The 14285-nt window shown below is 43.1% G+C and overlaps 1 protein-coding gene across 1 annotated transcript in view; it reads right to left on the bottom strand.

Annotated features, from left to right (window-relative positions):
* iars1 (isoleucyl-tRNA synthetase 1) overlaps positions 1 to 14285 on the bottom strand; it is a 134514-nt gene that overhangs the window by 30743 nt on the left and 89486 nt on the right. Inside the window, exons 27-28 of the mRNA XM_067431363.1 lie at positions 11556 to 11668; positions 7527 to 7622 (exon numbers count right to left, since the gene is read on the bottom strand). Coding sequence (XP_067287464.1) covers positions 7527 to 7622; positions 11556 to 11668 — 209 coding nt within the window. The remainder of the gene's footprint in view (positions 1 to 7526; positions 7623 to 11555; positions 11669 to 14285) is intronic.

Consider the following 14285-nt stretch of genomic DNA (forward strand, 5'->3'; position numbering starts at 1 on the left):
CGCAGGAGTACAGCAACCAGTCCCTCAAATGATTCTCAACAGCCAAGTTTCCACTTTTCTCAGGTACTCTGTGTATGTATCAACTGCAGGGACCAGCTTTCCCACACCTTGGTTAAAGGGATATCTCACCCACAAATGAGCCCAGGACATCCGACATGTAGGTGTGTTTGTTTCTTCAGGAGAACACAAATGAAGATTTTTAACTCCAACCGTTGCTTGTATAATGCATGTCAATGGGGTGTATTAAGACATCAATGTATCGTCACGAGCCTCAGGGTTTAATATGGATTCGTATGTCTGCGTGTTTTTGATTCTCATAGAAATACACCCCATTGACATGCATTATACGAGCAACGGCTGAGTTAAAAATCTTCATTTGTGTTCTACTGAAGAAGAGACCTACATCTGGGACACCCTGGGGGTCATCAGATAAACATCACAGGCTCATTTTTGGCTGAACAAACCCTTTAACTTCAAATTAAAGGACCTTTCAAAGACTTTCCAGGTCCAGTTCCCTCAAACTCAAGGACGTAATGTGTGGACACATTTCAAGTGAGAGTGAGGTTACGTCTTGTTTCCTTGTGAGAGACATTGTTACAGTTTACACAACAAAGCATTTATTTTGGCCATAAGACAGATCTGATATTCCATTTGTCGTATTTCTCTTTTGCATAAAACAGAAGAATATTCGGCACATCCTCAACTGTATTCTACAATGATCTGATATTCAGATCATACAGCCAAATCTAATTTTGTTGCAATATTATCCTGTTTGACACTGCGAAGCTGCTTTGACACAATCGTGATTATAAAAGCGCTATATAAATAAAGTTGATTGATTGATTGATTGATTCACTTTGGCCTGGATTTACTGATAAGAGTTTAGGCTCATGTAACCAGAAGTTTTAAGATTTATGAATATGCTTTGAGTTTTCTTGCTTCATTGGTTTACATTATCTTAACAAGCAAAGCAATTCAACATTACATTAAATAAACATTTGGGCAACAGATTATCACAAATGATTTATGTTTATTGAACACAGTCATTGACTGAATATATTTGGGTTTGGTGGTGTAAGCACTGAAAACTTTGAGGTACAATCATAGTAGTTTCGTGCGCACGTGAACCAGAGCCCTGCATTTCAGCCATTTTTACGCCCATTTTCACATCATACCTCACACACAGGCCAGATTTATATCCGATCACTCAAACAAACCAGTTCAGAAGGTGGTCTGGGATTCATTAAGATGAAACTGGACAATTGTAAATGCATCTGGTTATTTAAATCACATATGAAAATGTTACTGCCACACGTCTTAGATGCTCAAAAACACAATCATCTTCATTAAAACTAATGAGGCTAAATGCTCCTACCAGTGCTTAGCTCGCTCTTTCTCATGTTGCAGACTTTGATCTCGAAATGAGCTGATGATTGATAAAATGCAGCTCAGATATTTTACTTTCATTGACAACTCATGGGAATTGAAGATCAGATTTGTATTCATTTTGCGGAGAGGAAGAAGACCACCGCATGTTTTATATTTTTATTTCGTTTATTCGTTTAGATTGTATCGCGTTTTGTGTGCGAGGGCCGTTACTCGAGACACTGAATTTGTTATTTTCCTTAGTAGTCAGTTATAATCATCAAAATTAAAAGAATAAACATTGAAATATATCAGTATGTGTGTAATGAATGAATATAATATACAAGTTTCACTTTTTAAATGGAATTAGTGAAATAAATAAACTTTTTGATGATATTCTAATTTTATTACACGGCTCTGTGAAATACTTGACTCTGATTGGTCAATCGCGCATTCCAGCGGTATGTTATTTCCAGATAACACACACCGCTCATCCGGGTACTGCGAGTTATCTTGACCGGTACTACTTCTGTGCTTAACGCTGGCGCCATCTTGTGGCTTAAACAGCCGTGGGTTACAATGGAAGACTTCAAGGCGGGTTTCCTTTATAACGTTTTTAATATAGATCTTTTTCTCACACAAACGCATCGATTGGAATCAGAAGGCTCTATTAACCCATCGGAGTCGTGTGGAGCACGTTATTTGACGGACAGCTGCATTTTTTATGGACTTCAAAAACAGCTCCAACTACTGCTGGGATTAACGTTAGCCTGGACTTTTTAAATATAACTCTGATTGTATTTGTCTGACAGAAGAATGTCATAAACACCTATAATGACCTGAGGGAGAGTAAATCATAGGCTTGGTTTCATTTTTGGGTGAACTAACCCTTTCAGCGTTCATTCTCAACATTTAGCAGCAATAGATAAAGGCTTAAAGCAGGCTGGAACTGTTTTCCTTCGCAGAAGCTTTGCGTAAGAGCTAATAAAATATTTAATCTCGAGACAATATTTAGTGTGTAATAATTATTTATTTGAGACTAGTAGCCGTGTAATAAGCGGGATAATGTCCACCCAGCCGGTTGTTATCGCAGAATAAACCCCTTCAGAGTGACGCTCCGCTTCGCCTCGGGGTCCTGATCACTCTGGAGGGGTTTATTCTGAGATAACAACCGGCTGGGTGGACATTATCCCTTACATATGACCAGCAGCTGTACAAATAATGTAAAATAAAAGGTATAACACGTTTTTTTCTCCTCTGTTTCCCTCAAATAAACATGGAGTAAGCACCTTTGGTGATAGAAATGACTGTAAATGAGTGCTTTGTTTACATCTCGCTGCCACAATTCCTCGCGCTCAGGCAGTTTGCCGTGACTTTGCCTGGAAAAAGTCAAACTACACGTCTACAAAGTCGTGAGCCGTGGTTTGAAGTCGTAACTTACAGGCTCAAAAACTTGCCTGGATCGCAGCATTAGTCTGCCCCATAGACCGTTAAACAAAATATGGATGATGCGACTTCACTCTTCCGCTGAGGAAACATGCACTGCAAAAAATGCTTTTCTTACTTAGTATTTTTGTCTTGTTTCTAGGCTAAATATCTAAAAATTATTACATTAAAAAACATTTACTAGACAAGTAAAAAATATTGTCTAGTTTTGGGAAAAAATAACTCAAAATTAAGAGAGTTTTTGCTTAAAATAAGCAAAATAATCTGCCAATGGCAAATAGAATTATTAGTAAATAAAAATTTTAGATGTTTGACTAGAAACAAGACAAAAGTCTGAGCAGGAGAGAGCTGGAAATACACATTGGCGATATCAAAAGCCCGCCCACACTCTCACAAATAAACAGTTATGGTAATGTAGAAATTAAAGCTAAAGCTCTGATCTGCTCCCGAAAATGCAGAAACAATCGAGGCGGATCGAGAACCTTCGGCTTCAGTTATCAACACACTGTAAAAAATATTGTTGGTTTAACTTTAAAAAGTAAGTAACCTGGTTGCCTTAAAAAAAATTTTTTTTATTTATTATATAAAAAAGTTTATTGAAATTAAAAATTTGAGTTGATACAATGAAAGAAATTGGGTTAATAAATAGAAACTCAAAGTATTATTGTATCTGAACCACATAAAAATGTGATAAATCATGAAAATAGCATAGTTTGGCATGTTTCACTGCGTCATCACAAATAAAACACACAATTACCCAATATGCTTACAAAATCTTTTAATAATATTTGAATAAAGGTTGTCGATTCTCAAAAAATGTTAATTGTATTAACTCAAATTAATCAAAACTCATATTAACTTCAATGAACTCAAAATGTTAAGGCAACCAGGTAACTTATGTTTTAAAGGGGTACATCAGTGCTGGGAAGATGAATCTGTATTTAAACTGGGTCATCAATGTAGTAGAAATGTGAAATTATTTTTGAATTTGGTGCCTTCTAGACTGAGAAACGACAGAACATGTATTTTTGTCTCATGGGGATGAAAGACTACAATTCCCAGAATGCTTCGCTGCCCTGTGAGGCCATTCCCAAAGCCGCCGCTACTGGATTACTGTGACTGAGTTAGAGAAGACACTACCATTAAAAACTGAACGTGTGTGTTCAATATAATGAGTGAGTCGCCGCACGAGTCTCACAGCACTGAGCACTAACTGCAGGAGTGAGATAAATGAGCTGATGAGCTCTCGTGATGAGAGCTGAGGTAATCGCGAATACACTCGCGGCATACATTAACAACGCCAGTTCAGTCTGGTGCGTTTCAGTTCATGCCTTTGCAAGCTTAACTTTCATAGAAATTATTTTGAGACTTCCGGTTAGACGAACCAGGAGATGGCAGCTTAGGGAACGTGCTCCCGACAAGTTCGGACATTTACCCACTACAACCCGAATATTTATAAAAAAAAAAAAAAAACTTAGGTTACAGTGTGCTTCAAGACAGTGGGTCTCGAGTATGCCCAAAAGGAAAACTAAAAAGTCAAAGCAAACGGAGTTACTCGATGTCGAAAGAGCTAGCCAAACTTCATCGCCTAGCAGCGCAATGGAGGACGATGAAGATACACATAACGTCATGCAACTCGGAGCGGGGCAAAGCGAGACCGGGGATTTCGGCCTCATACTTAAAGAGCTGAGAGAGTTCAGAAAAGACAGCAGTCATGGAAGAAATAAATAAATCCAATACTAGGATCGAAGAGGCGGAGAGGAGGATTGACGCGACTGAAACACGGTTACAAGTGGCGGAGGATACCAAGCAGGAGCTGCTACACCTTCAGATACATCTAGACGCTAAGCTGACTGATTTAGGGCTCCAGACGAGAAAACATCAGAATTCACGGCGTTAAAGAGGGAGCGGAGGAAAATTCCCCATCGATGGCGATGTATGTGCCAATCACACGCTGTGACATCAGCAGTGAACAGCCAATCACACGCTCTGGATCAGTGAAACTGAGATATATTATACGATATACATTATAAAATATATTATACATCAATGCAAGTAAAAGTTATGAAGTTAGTTTAGTTGATATATAGAGATAATTGAACATTTAAGCTAAGTAAGCTTCTTTTAAATAGCTTTATTTATTGATTTTAAAGCTTATTTGTATGACTTTATATAGGCTATTTATACTAATTTTAACAAAGTGCCTTTCAAATCAATCAAATTAATGATTGATTAGCTAAAATGATAAATGTGTAATTGATTAAGGGTATAATAATTACATAAATTATATCTAAATCATTCAAAATTATTATTATTATTAATAAGCATTGTTAAAAACCAGACGCTTTAGTCATTAAAAGCCATTTGCTATGTCGTGACCTTTAATTTGGAGCAGAAACAGGGGGAGTGGCTTTATTGGATCAGAGGTGTGTCACTTTACTCACAGCTGATTGGCCCAATTTCAGTTTGAGATCTCTAATCCAGAACATAACCTGCCCTGGAGCAGGTTAGCTGTGGAGCGTAAGTTACTCTGGAGATGAACACAGCTAAAAGCCAAACCACTTTAATGGGACCTAAAACCCAGGATTGGCACAAACTAAGCTTAAACATATCTGGCTAGCCAGCTAAACCGGCTCCATGGAACAGGCCCCTGGTGCCCTTCTGAAAACGGCCAGCTGGTGGCGCTTGAGAGCACTTTGCAAGGGCAGCGTTTTTCCAGCTGAGATACTTTGGTAGCTGAATACCCATGGCAGTAATGTGTTACTAGTATCTCATTTTGAAGAATATTACTGAATTTAGAAATGCAGTAAAAACCAGTATTTACTTCTCTATTATTGTTGTTCGGTTGGTGTACTAGTGGAGTGATTGGTCGGTGTAGTTTTTGTCCCGCCCCTCCTCCACTGTGATTGGACGGCCTGATAAAAAATGACAGTGACGAGCGCTGCCTATTGCCCAACGTTAAACAGTAAACAAAACAAAACTAAAAAGATGGGGCAAATCCACTCTTGAAATATTATTATGGTAGGCCTGTCGTACAATGGCATCAGTTTGCCTAAATCAGAACATTAAATGTTTTACGCACCATTTACTCGTGGTTGGGAGCAGGTGTACTTTTCTTTCGTACCAACTAACATTTTGAAAATACGAATCCGAAAATGTACGTCAGAGCGGCTTTACGAACGATTTACACACACATTCGTTCAGCTCGTGTTTCATGAATGAGGCCCATTGTCTGAAGGATCAGCTCCTCCTCTGGGTGATCTATTACACTCGAGTCTCTCAGTGGTGACGAATAGCTCATTTAATCTGCCTTCACTTTAAAGAAGTGTACTGGGAAATGCCAGCAAGTGCTAATCATTTTCCCAAAGCAGACACTACGAGAAAACAAACCGGCTTGTTGTGGAAAATATGGGCTTGGGCATTCGGCACCTTTGAACACCGAGGGAAAAAAAAACCTCACAATGGCTTCTGCTTTTCCATGAACCCTCCCTGGTTACCAGCTCTCATCTCAGCGAACGCTGAAAAATTAATTCCCTCCCATGGAAAATTCCCTCCGATTTTTTTTCAGACTTTCAATAAGCGAGGAATTCGGTCCTGGCGGGCGTCCATGTGCCCTTCCCCCTCACATATAGCCCTCGCACTGCCCCTGGAGTGGAAAAAACGCTTGTTTATTAAGAAAAAAAAAGAAGGACGAGGGGGGTGAAGAAAGGAAATCTGTCTTACTTTACTGATTTCCACACAACTTCAAAGCGCCGTTTGTCTTTAAGCTTTATTACGGCAGAAGCTTTATTAAGAACAAAACAATTGCTGAACACATGCAGAACTCTGGGGTGGAAAGATTGTCCAAATAGCATCTCTCATGAGTCTGGGAAAAACAAGTGAGCTCGACCCCGAGAGAGAGAGCGAGAGAGCGAGAGAGAGAGAGAGAGAGAGAGAGAGAGAGAGAGAGAGAGAGAGAGAGAGAGAGAGAGACAAACACATGACAGAAGGAGAGTAAATATATTTTAGAGGTGTGGAAGCACAGCAGAAATAACTTTAACCTTCACCAACATATCCACCGACGTAACGCTCCTCTGGAGAAAACCAGCGAGAACAGAATTGCAAAACTCAACACTGGCTTACATGAGTCCCGTCCCAAACACACACCATTGGTTGAGTCAGTGTTGATATATCACTCAAACAAACAAGATCGCACCTGTTACTTCAAACTCCCACATGGGATCAATAAAGCACTCACCTGTGTCTGAGGCTGTTTCCGCCTGGCCAATCGGATCCCTTATTAATTTCATTGACGAATAACTAGTGCCATCATTTTTCATAACCGAGATTCATAACCGTTCAAATCTTTATTTGAGGATTGAACACAAACCCGGAAGAGAAGCCAATGCTGAATAAAGTCGTAGTTTTTGTTATTTTTGGACCCAAATGTATTTTGGATGCTTCAAGAGACTCTAATTAACCCACTGATGTCTCATATGGACTACTGTGATGATGTTTTTATTCCCTTTCTGGACATGGACAGTATAGTGTGCATACACTTGCATACGCTCTCGGACTAAATATAAAATATCTTAAACTGTGTGTGAAGATGAGCGGAGGTCTTACGGGTGTGGAGCGACATTAGGGAGAGGAGTTAATGACACACATTTATTTTTTGGGTGAACTAACCCTTTAATATAGTGGCTAAGTTTACGCAACTAGCCCCAGGTCCTCACCTTCTTGCGCAGTTTCTGGATGCGGTTGATGACCTCGCGGGCTACGCCTTCATCCACCATGGACTGATCCGGTGTGACGTCGAGCAGAACCAGAACCTGTGAAGACAAACATCTGCGTTCCGATCACTTCAGGACAGGAGCGATGGAAGAGATGAGCGATGGAAGAGATGAGCGATGGAAGAGATGAGCGAGGACAGATGGAGAGATGAGCGAGGACAGATGGAGAGATGAGCGAGGACAGATGGAGAGATGAGCGAGGACAGATGGAGTGATGAACGAGAGATGAGCGAGGACAGATGGAAAGATGAGCAAGAACAGATGGAGAGATGAGCGAGGACAGATGGAGAGATGGACAGATGGAAGAGATGGAGCAATGGACAGATGGAAGAGATGGAGCGATGAAGAGATGGAGCGATGGAGAGATGGACAGATGGAGAGATGAGCGATGGAAGAGATGGAGAGATGAGTGAGGACAGATGGAGAGATGAGCGAGGACAGATGGAGTGATGAACGAGAGATGAGCGAGGACAGATGGAAAGATGAGCAAGGACAGATGGAGAGATGAGCGAGGACAGATGGAGAGATGAGCGATGGAAGAGATGAGAGATGGAAGAGATGAGCGAGGACAGATGGAGAGATGAGTGATGGAAGAGATGAGCGATGGAGAGATGGATAGATGGAGAGATGGACAGATGGAGAGATGGACAGATGGACAGATGGAGCGATGGACAGATGGAAGAGATGGAGCGATGAAGAGATGGAGCAATGGAGAGATGGAGCGATAGAGAGATGGACAGATGGAGAGATGAGCGATGGAAGAGATGGAGAGATGGAGAGATGAGCGAGGACAGATGGAGAGATGAGTGATGGAAGAGATGAGAGATGGAAGAGATGAGCGACGGAAAAGATGAGCGATGGAAGAGATGAGCGAGGACAGATGGAGAGATGGATAGATGGAGAGATGGATAGATGGAGAGATGGACAGATGGAGAGATGAGCGATGGAGAGATGGATAGATGGAGAGATGGACAGATGGAAAGATGAGCGATGGAGAGATGGATAGATGGACAGATGGAAAGATGAGCAAGGACAGATGGAGAGATGAGTGATGGAAGAGATGAGAGATGGAAGAGATGAGAGATGGAAGAGATGAGCGACGGAAAAGATGAGCGACGGAAAAGATGAGCGATGGAAGAAATGAGCGAGGACAGATGGAGAGATGGATAGATGGAGAGATGGACAGATGGAAAGATGAGCAAGGACAGATGGAGAGATGAGTGATGGAAGAGATGAGAGATGGAAGAGATGAGCGACGGAAAAGATGAGCGATGGAAGAGATGAGCGAGGACAGATGGAGTGATGAACGAGAGATGAGCGAGGACAGATGGAAAGATGAGCAAGGACAGATGGAGAGATGAGCGAGGACAGATGGAAAGATGAGCAAGAACAGATGGAGAGATGAGCGAGGACAGATGGAGAGGAGCGAGGACAGATGGAAAGATGAGCAAGGACAGATGGAGAGATGAGCGAGGACAGATGGAGAGATGAGCGAGGACAGATGGAAAGATGAGCAAGGACAGATGGAGAGATGAGCGAGGACAGATGGAAAGATGAGCAAGGACAGATGGAGAGATGAGCGAGGACAGATGGAAAGATGAGCAAGGACAGATGGAGAGATGAGCGAGGACAGATGGAGTGATGAACGAGAGATGAGCAAGGACAGATGGAGAGATGAGCGAGGACAGATGGAGAGATGAGCGAGGACAGATGGAAAGATGAGCGAGGACAGATGGAAAGATGAGCAAGGACAGATGGAGAGATGAGCGAGGACAGATGGAAAGATGAGCAAGGACAGATGGAGAGATGAGCGAGGACAGATGGAGTGATGAACGAGAGATGAGCAAGGACAGATGGAGAGATGAGCGAGGACAGATGGAGAGATGAGCGAGGACAGATGGAGAGATGAGCGAGGACAGATGGAAAGATGAGCAAGGACAGATGGAGAGATGAGCGAGGACAGATGGAGTGATGAACGAGAGATGAGCAAGGACAGATGGAGAGATGAGCGAGGACAGATGGAGAGATGAGCGAGGACAGATGGAGAGATGGACCGATGGAAGAGATGGAGCGATGGACCGATGGAAAGATGAGCAAGGACAGATGGAGAGATGAGCGAGGACAGATGGAGAGATGAGCGAGGACAGATGGAAAGATGAGCAAGGACAGATGGAGAGATGAGCGAGGACAGATGGAGAGATGAGCGAGGACAGATGGAGAGATGAGCGAGGACAGATGGAGAGATGAGCAAGGACAGATGGAGAGATGAGCGAGGACAGATGGAGAGATGAGCGAGGACAGATGGAGAGATGAGCAAGGACAGATGGAGAGATGAGCGAGGACAGATGGAAAGATGAGCAAGGACAGATGGAGAGATGAGCGAGGACAGATGGAGAGATGAGCGAGGACAGATGGAAAGATGAGCAAGGACAGATGGAGAGATGAGCGAGGACAGATGGAGAGATGAGCGAGGACAGATGGAGAGATGAGCGAGGACAGATGGAGAGATGAGCAAGGACAGATGGAGAGATGAGCGAGGACAGATGGAGAGATGAGCGAGGACAGATGGAGAGATGAGCGAGGACAGATGGAGAGATGAGCAAGGACAGATGGAGAGATGAGCGAGGACAGATGGAGAGATGAGCGAGGACAGATGGAGAGATGAGCGAGGACAGATGGAGAGATGAGCAAGGACAGATGGAGAGATGAGCGAGGACAGATGGAGAGATGAGCGAGGACAGATGGAGAGATGAGCGAGGACAGATGGAGTGATGAACGAGAGATGAGCAAGGACAGATGGAGAGATGAGCGAGGACAGATGGAGAGATGAGCGAGGACAGATGGAAAGATGAGCGAGGACAGATGGAAAGATGAGCAAGGACAGATGGAGAGATGAGCGAGGACAGATGGAAAGATGAGCAAGGACAGATGGAGAGATGAGCGAGGACAGATGGAGTGATGAACGAGAGATGAGCAAGGACAGATGGAGAGATGAGCGAGGACAGATGGAGAGATGAGCGAGGACAGATGGAGAGATGAGCGAGGACAGATGGAAAGATGAGCAAGGACAGATGGAGAGATGAGCGAGGACAGATGGAAAGATGAGCAAGGACAGATGGAGAGATGAGCGAGGACAGATGGAGTGATGAACGAGAGATGAGCAAGGACAGATGGAGAGATGAGCGAGGACAGATGGAGAGATGAGCGAGGACAGATGGAGAGATGGACCGATGGAAGAGATGGAGCGATGGACCGATGGAAAGATGAGCAAGGACAGATGGAGAGATGAGCGAGGACAGATGGAGAGATGAGCGAGGACAGATGGAAAGATGAGCAAGGACAGATGGAGAGATGAGCGAGGACAGATGGAGAGATGAGCGAGGACAGATGGAGAGATGAGCGAGGACAGATGGAGAGATGAGCCAGGACAGATGGAGAGATGAGCGAGGACAGATGGAGAGATGAGCGAGGACAGATGGAGAGATGAGCGAGGACAGATGGAGAGATGAGCGAGGACAGATGGAGAGATGAGCAAGGACAGATGGAGAGATGAGCGAGGACAGATGGAGAGATGAGCGAGGACAGATGGAGAGATGAGCGAGGACAGATGGAGAGATGAGCGAGGACAGATGGAAAGATGAGCAAGGACAGATGGAGAGATGAGCGAGGACAGATGGAGAGATGAGCGAGGACAGATGGAGAGATGAGCGAGGACAGATGGAGAGATGAGCGAGGACAGATGGAGAGATGAGCGAGGACAGATGGAAGAGATGGAGCGATGAAGAGATGAGCGATGGACAGATGGAAGAGATGGAGCGATGGACAGATGGAAGAGATGGAGCGATGAAGAGATGAGCGATGGACAGATGGAAGAGATGGAGCGATGGACAGATGGAAGAGATGGAGCGATGAAGAGATGGAGCGATGGAGAGATGAAGCGATGAAGAGATGAGCGATGGAGAGATGGAGCACCTGAGCGTCTGAATGGGCCTCGTACTGTGACGGCGTTCCTGAGGTCTGATCGAAGCTGTACATCAGACGCAGGTCGTCCTCCCGCAGCTCATGGCCGTCCACCATTATAGATCCTGCAGAGATCAGCAGATCACACACTCATTCCCACCATATCTGAAGGAGCCCAAAAGATTTCTAGGCTTTTCTTTATATATAGTATTTGAAGTAGTGATCGACCGATATTGATTTTTTATAAGCGATACCGATTATTTGCATGTTTATGTGCCCATAACCGATATAGAACCGATATTTACTTATTGTGTTATTTCTGATTATTACAATTACAGCACCAGCACTGAACTGAGCTTTTTAAACACTGCAATTTTTGCAGTTTCACTCACATACAGAACAATTTACATCAATAAATAGTCAGAATTGTTTTTTTTAAATACAGTGCAAAGTCTTTTTAACATTAATGCTGTTTTACCTTTTAATTTATAAATACAGCCATATTAACAACAGGCAAAATACATTTATAAAGTCTAATGTTTTCCAATGGAGAATATAAATGAGAGTCGAGTCTATCAACTCCCATAACTATGAGCATAAATATAAGCATTCATTTTAAACTACAGTTAAAAGAGTTTAATAGACTAAAGAGTGAATATTCTCTGGATTATGCAAACATTGTAAAAGCTGATGTATTCGCCGGTTTGTTTATGTCAATCTCATCTAGTACGGTATCAGAATGAATGTTTGTGTCAGTCTCTGAGTTATGCTGATGACAGGGCGCTGTTTTCATCTCTGCGTTTAACACTCGTCTCGCGGAGATAGGCTTAATAATTCATTTTCACGGAGCTGTAATTAATTAGATGTTTATTATATAAATATTATATAGCAGACGTTAATATAATTTAAGGAGTTTAAACGAGTTTACATGGTGATCTAGCCCAGTGGTTCCCAAACCTGTCCTGGAGGACAGCACTGCACATTTTGTATGTCTCCCTAATCAGACACACCCACTTCAGGTCTTGCAGTCTACTAATGAGCTGATGAGTTGGATCAGGTGTGTTAGATGAGGGAGACATGCAAAATGTGCAGTGCTGGGGGTCCTCCAGGACAGGTTTGGGAACCACTGGGCTAGCCTATATGCTAGAGCAGTGGTTCTCAAACCTGTCCTGGGGACCCCCATAGACAGTAAAATAAATGGACACAGCGACCCCATTGACGTCAACGGCTAAATAATGAAGTCAACCTAGGGGCACTCACTTCCTGATGGCTGAGTGAACTGCGCAGACTCAGACTGAGCTTGACGACGTAGATGTGACGTGAGCCTCCTGTCTGACAGCTGTAGGTCTTCTAGTAGTTGTGGAAAGTGAAATCTGAATCACGTTGTTTAAATATTTTCTCCCGTAGCTTTTGGCTCACTATGGGCTTCTCCCCATTCTTCCCCCTTGACTTTATCAGACTTTATGTCTCCACGTCCCCCTGACGGCCTCATAGACAGTAAAGATTGCTTCTGAGCGTCTCCTCAGGTCTATACGGTAATTTCTCAACTGTGCGACAGAGTCGCGTTGGTTATGACGCAATCGTTAGCCTATTTTTACAAAAACAGCTTCTGCGGGGCGATAGTGTAAGATACAAGGTAACGGAGCCTTTTATGCATTGTCGTGTTTCTTTAGAAATAAACAATGGACAAATGGAGTCTTTAAACGCCTCAGATGTAAAGTTATTCACTGTCAAAGTGACTCAAAAGTGAATGGGAGTCAATGGGATGCTAACAGCAGGTGATGGCTTGGTTAGCAATGGCTGCCCCTATGGGTGGAACGCTTTCCGAGTGCTAGATTACCCCCTTGGGGACCCCCAGCACTGCACATTTTGCATGTCTCCCTCATCTAACACACCTGATCCAACTCATCAGCTCATTAGTAGAGACTGCAAGACTTGAATTGGGTTTGTTTGATGAGGGAACATGCAAAATGTGCAATGGTGAGGGGTCCCTAGGACAGGTTTGAGAACCACTGTGCTAGAGCAACAACTCGGTGAGAGAACGGCTGAATGCGACTGAGAATAAACACAAAGAGAGAAATAAGTTTGGCGCTTTTATTTCCAACATGCTCTCATTCGTGGCTGTTTTATTTCATTCATGTGAAGTTGCATCTTTATTGTGACATGATGACGGATTACCTGACTGACTCCGTCAGTGAGTTCGTCTCTAGCGGCAAGTTGAAACTACCTATACATATCAACAACTTATTTGAGGTTATCTCAATTTTGCATAACTGTTATGTTAAACAAAGTTGATTAATTAAGGGATGCCGGTTATTTTACCTCTGAACACAGCTGTTGATAATCTCCCTTCAGACGCAGTTCTTTAATGGTGCGCTTGTATGCAATTCTCAAAACGTCCACAAGATGCCGCCATTTATCGGAAAATACGATATTACAAAACCGATACCCGATTATGGGAAAATGCTTAAATATCGAGAAAAATATCAGGATATATCGGTCGATCACTAATTTGAAGTATTTGAACACCCTGCTATTTTGCAAGTTCTCCTACTTGGAAATCACGGAAAGTCTGAAATCATCGTAGGTGCATGTCCTCTGTGTTTATATATATATATTAGGAGTGTGACGAGATCTTGCGAGACGAAACTGTGACGAGATTTCTCCTCGAGGTGAAAAGCTGTCTCGTCATATTCTCATGACCTGGTCATGAAGGAGTGTGAGGGTGAAGCTTATATTACG

Source organism: Pseudorasbora parva, chromosome 22 (genome assembly GCF_024679245.1).
Source record: "Pseudorasbora parva isolate DD20220531a chromosome 22, ASM2467924v1, whole genome shotgun sequence".
NCBI classification, from domain to species: Eukaryota; Metazoa; Chordata; class Actinopteri; order Cypriniformes; family Gobionidae; genus Pseudorasbora; species Pseudorasbora parva.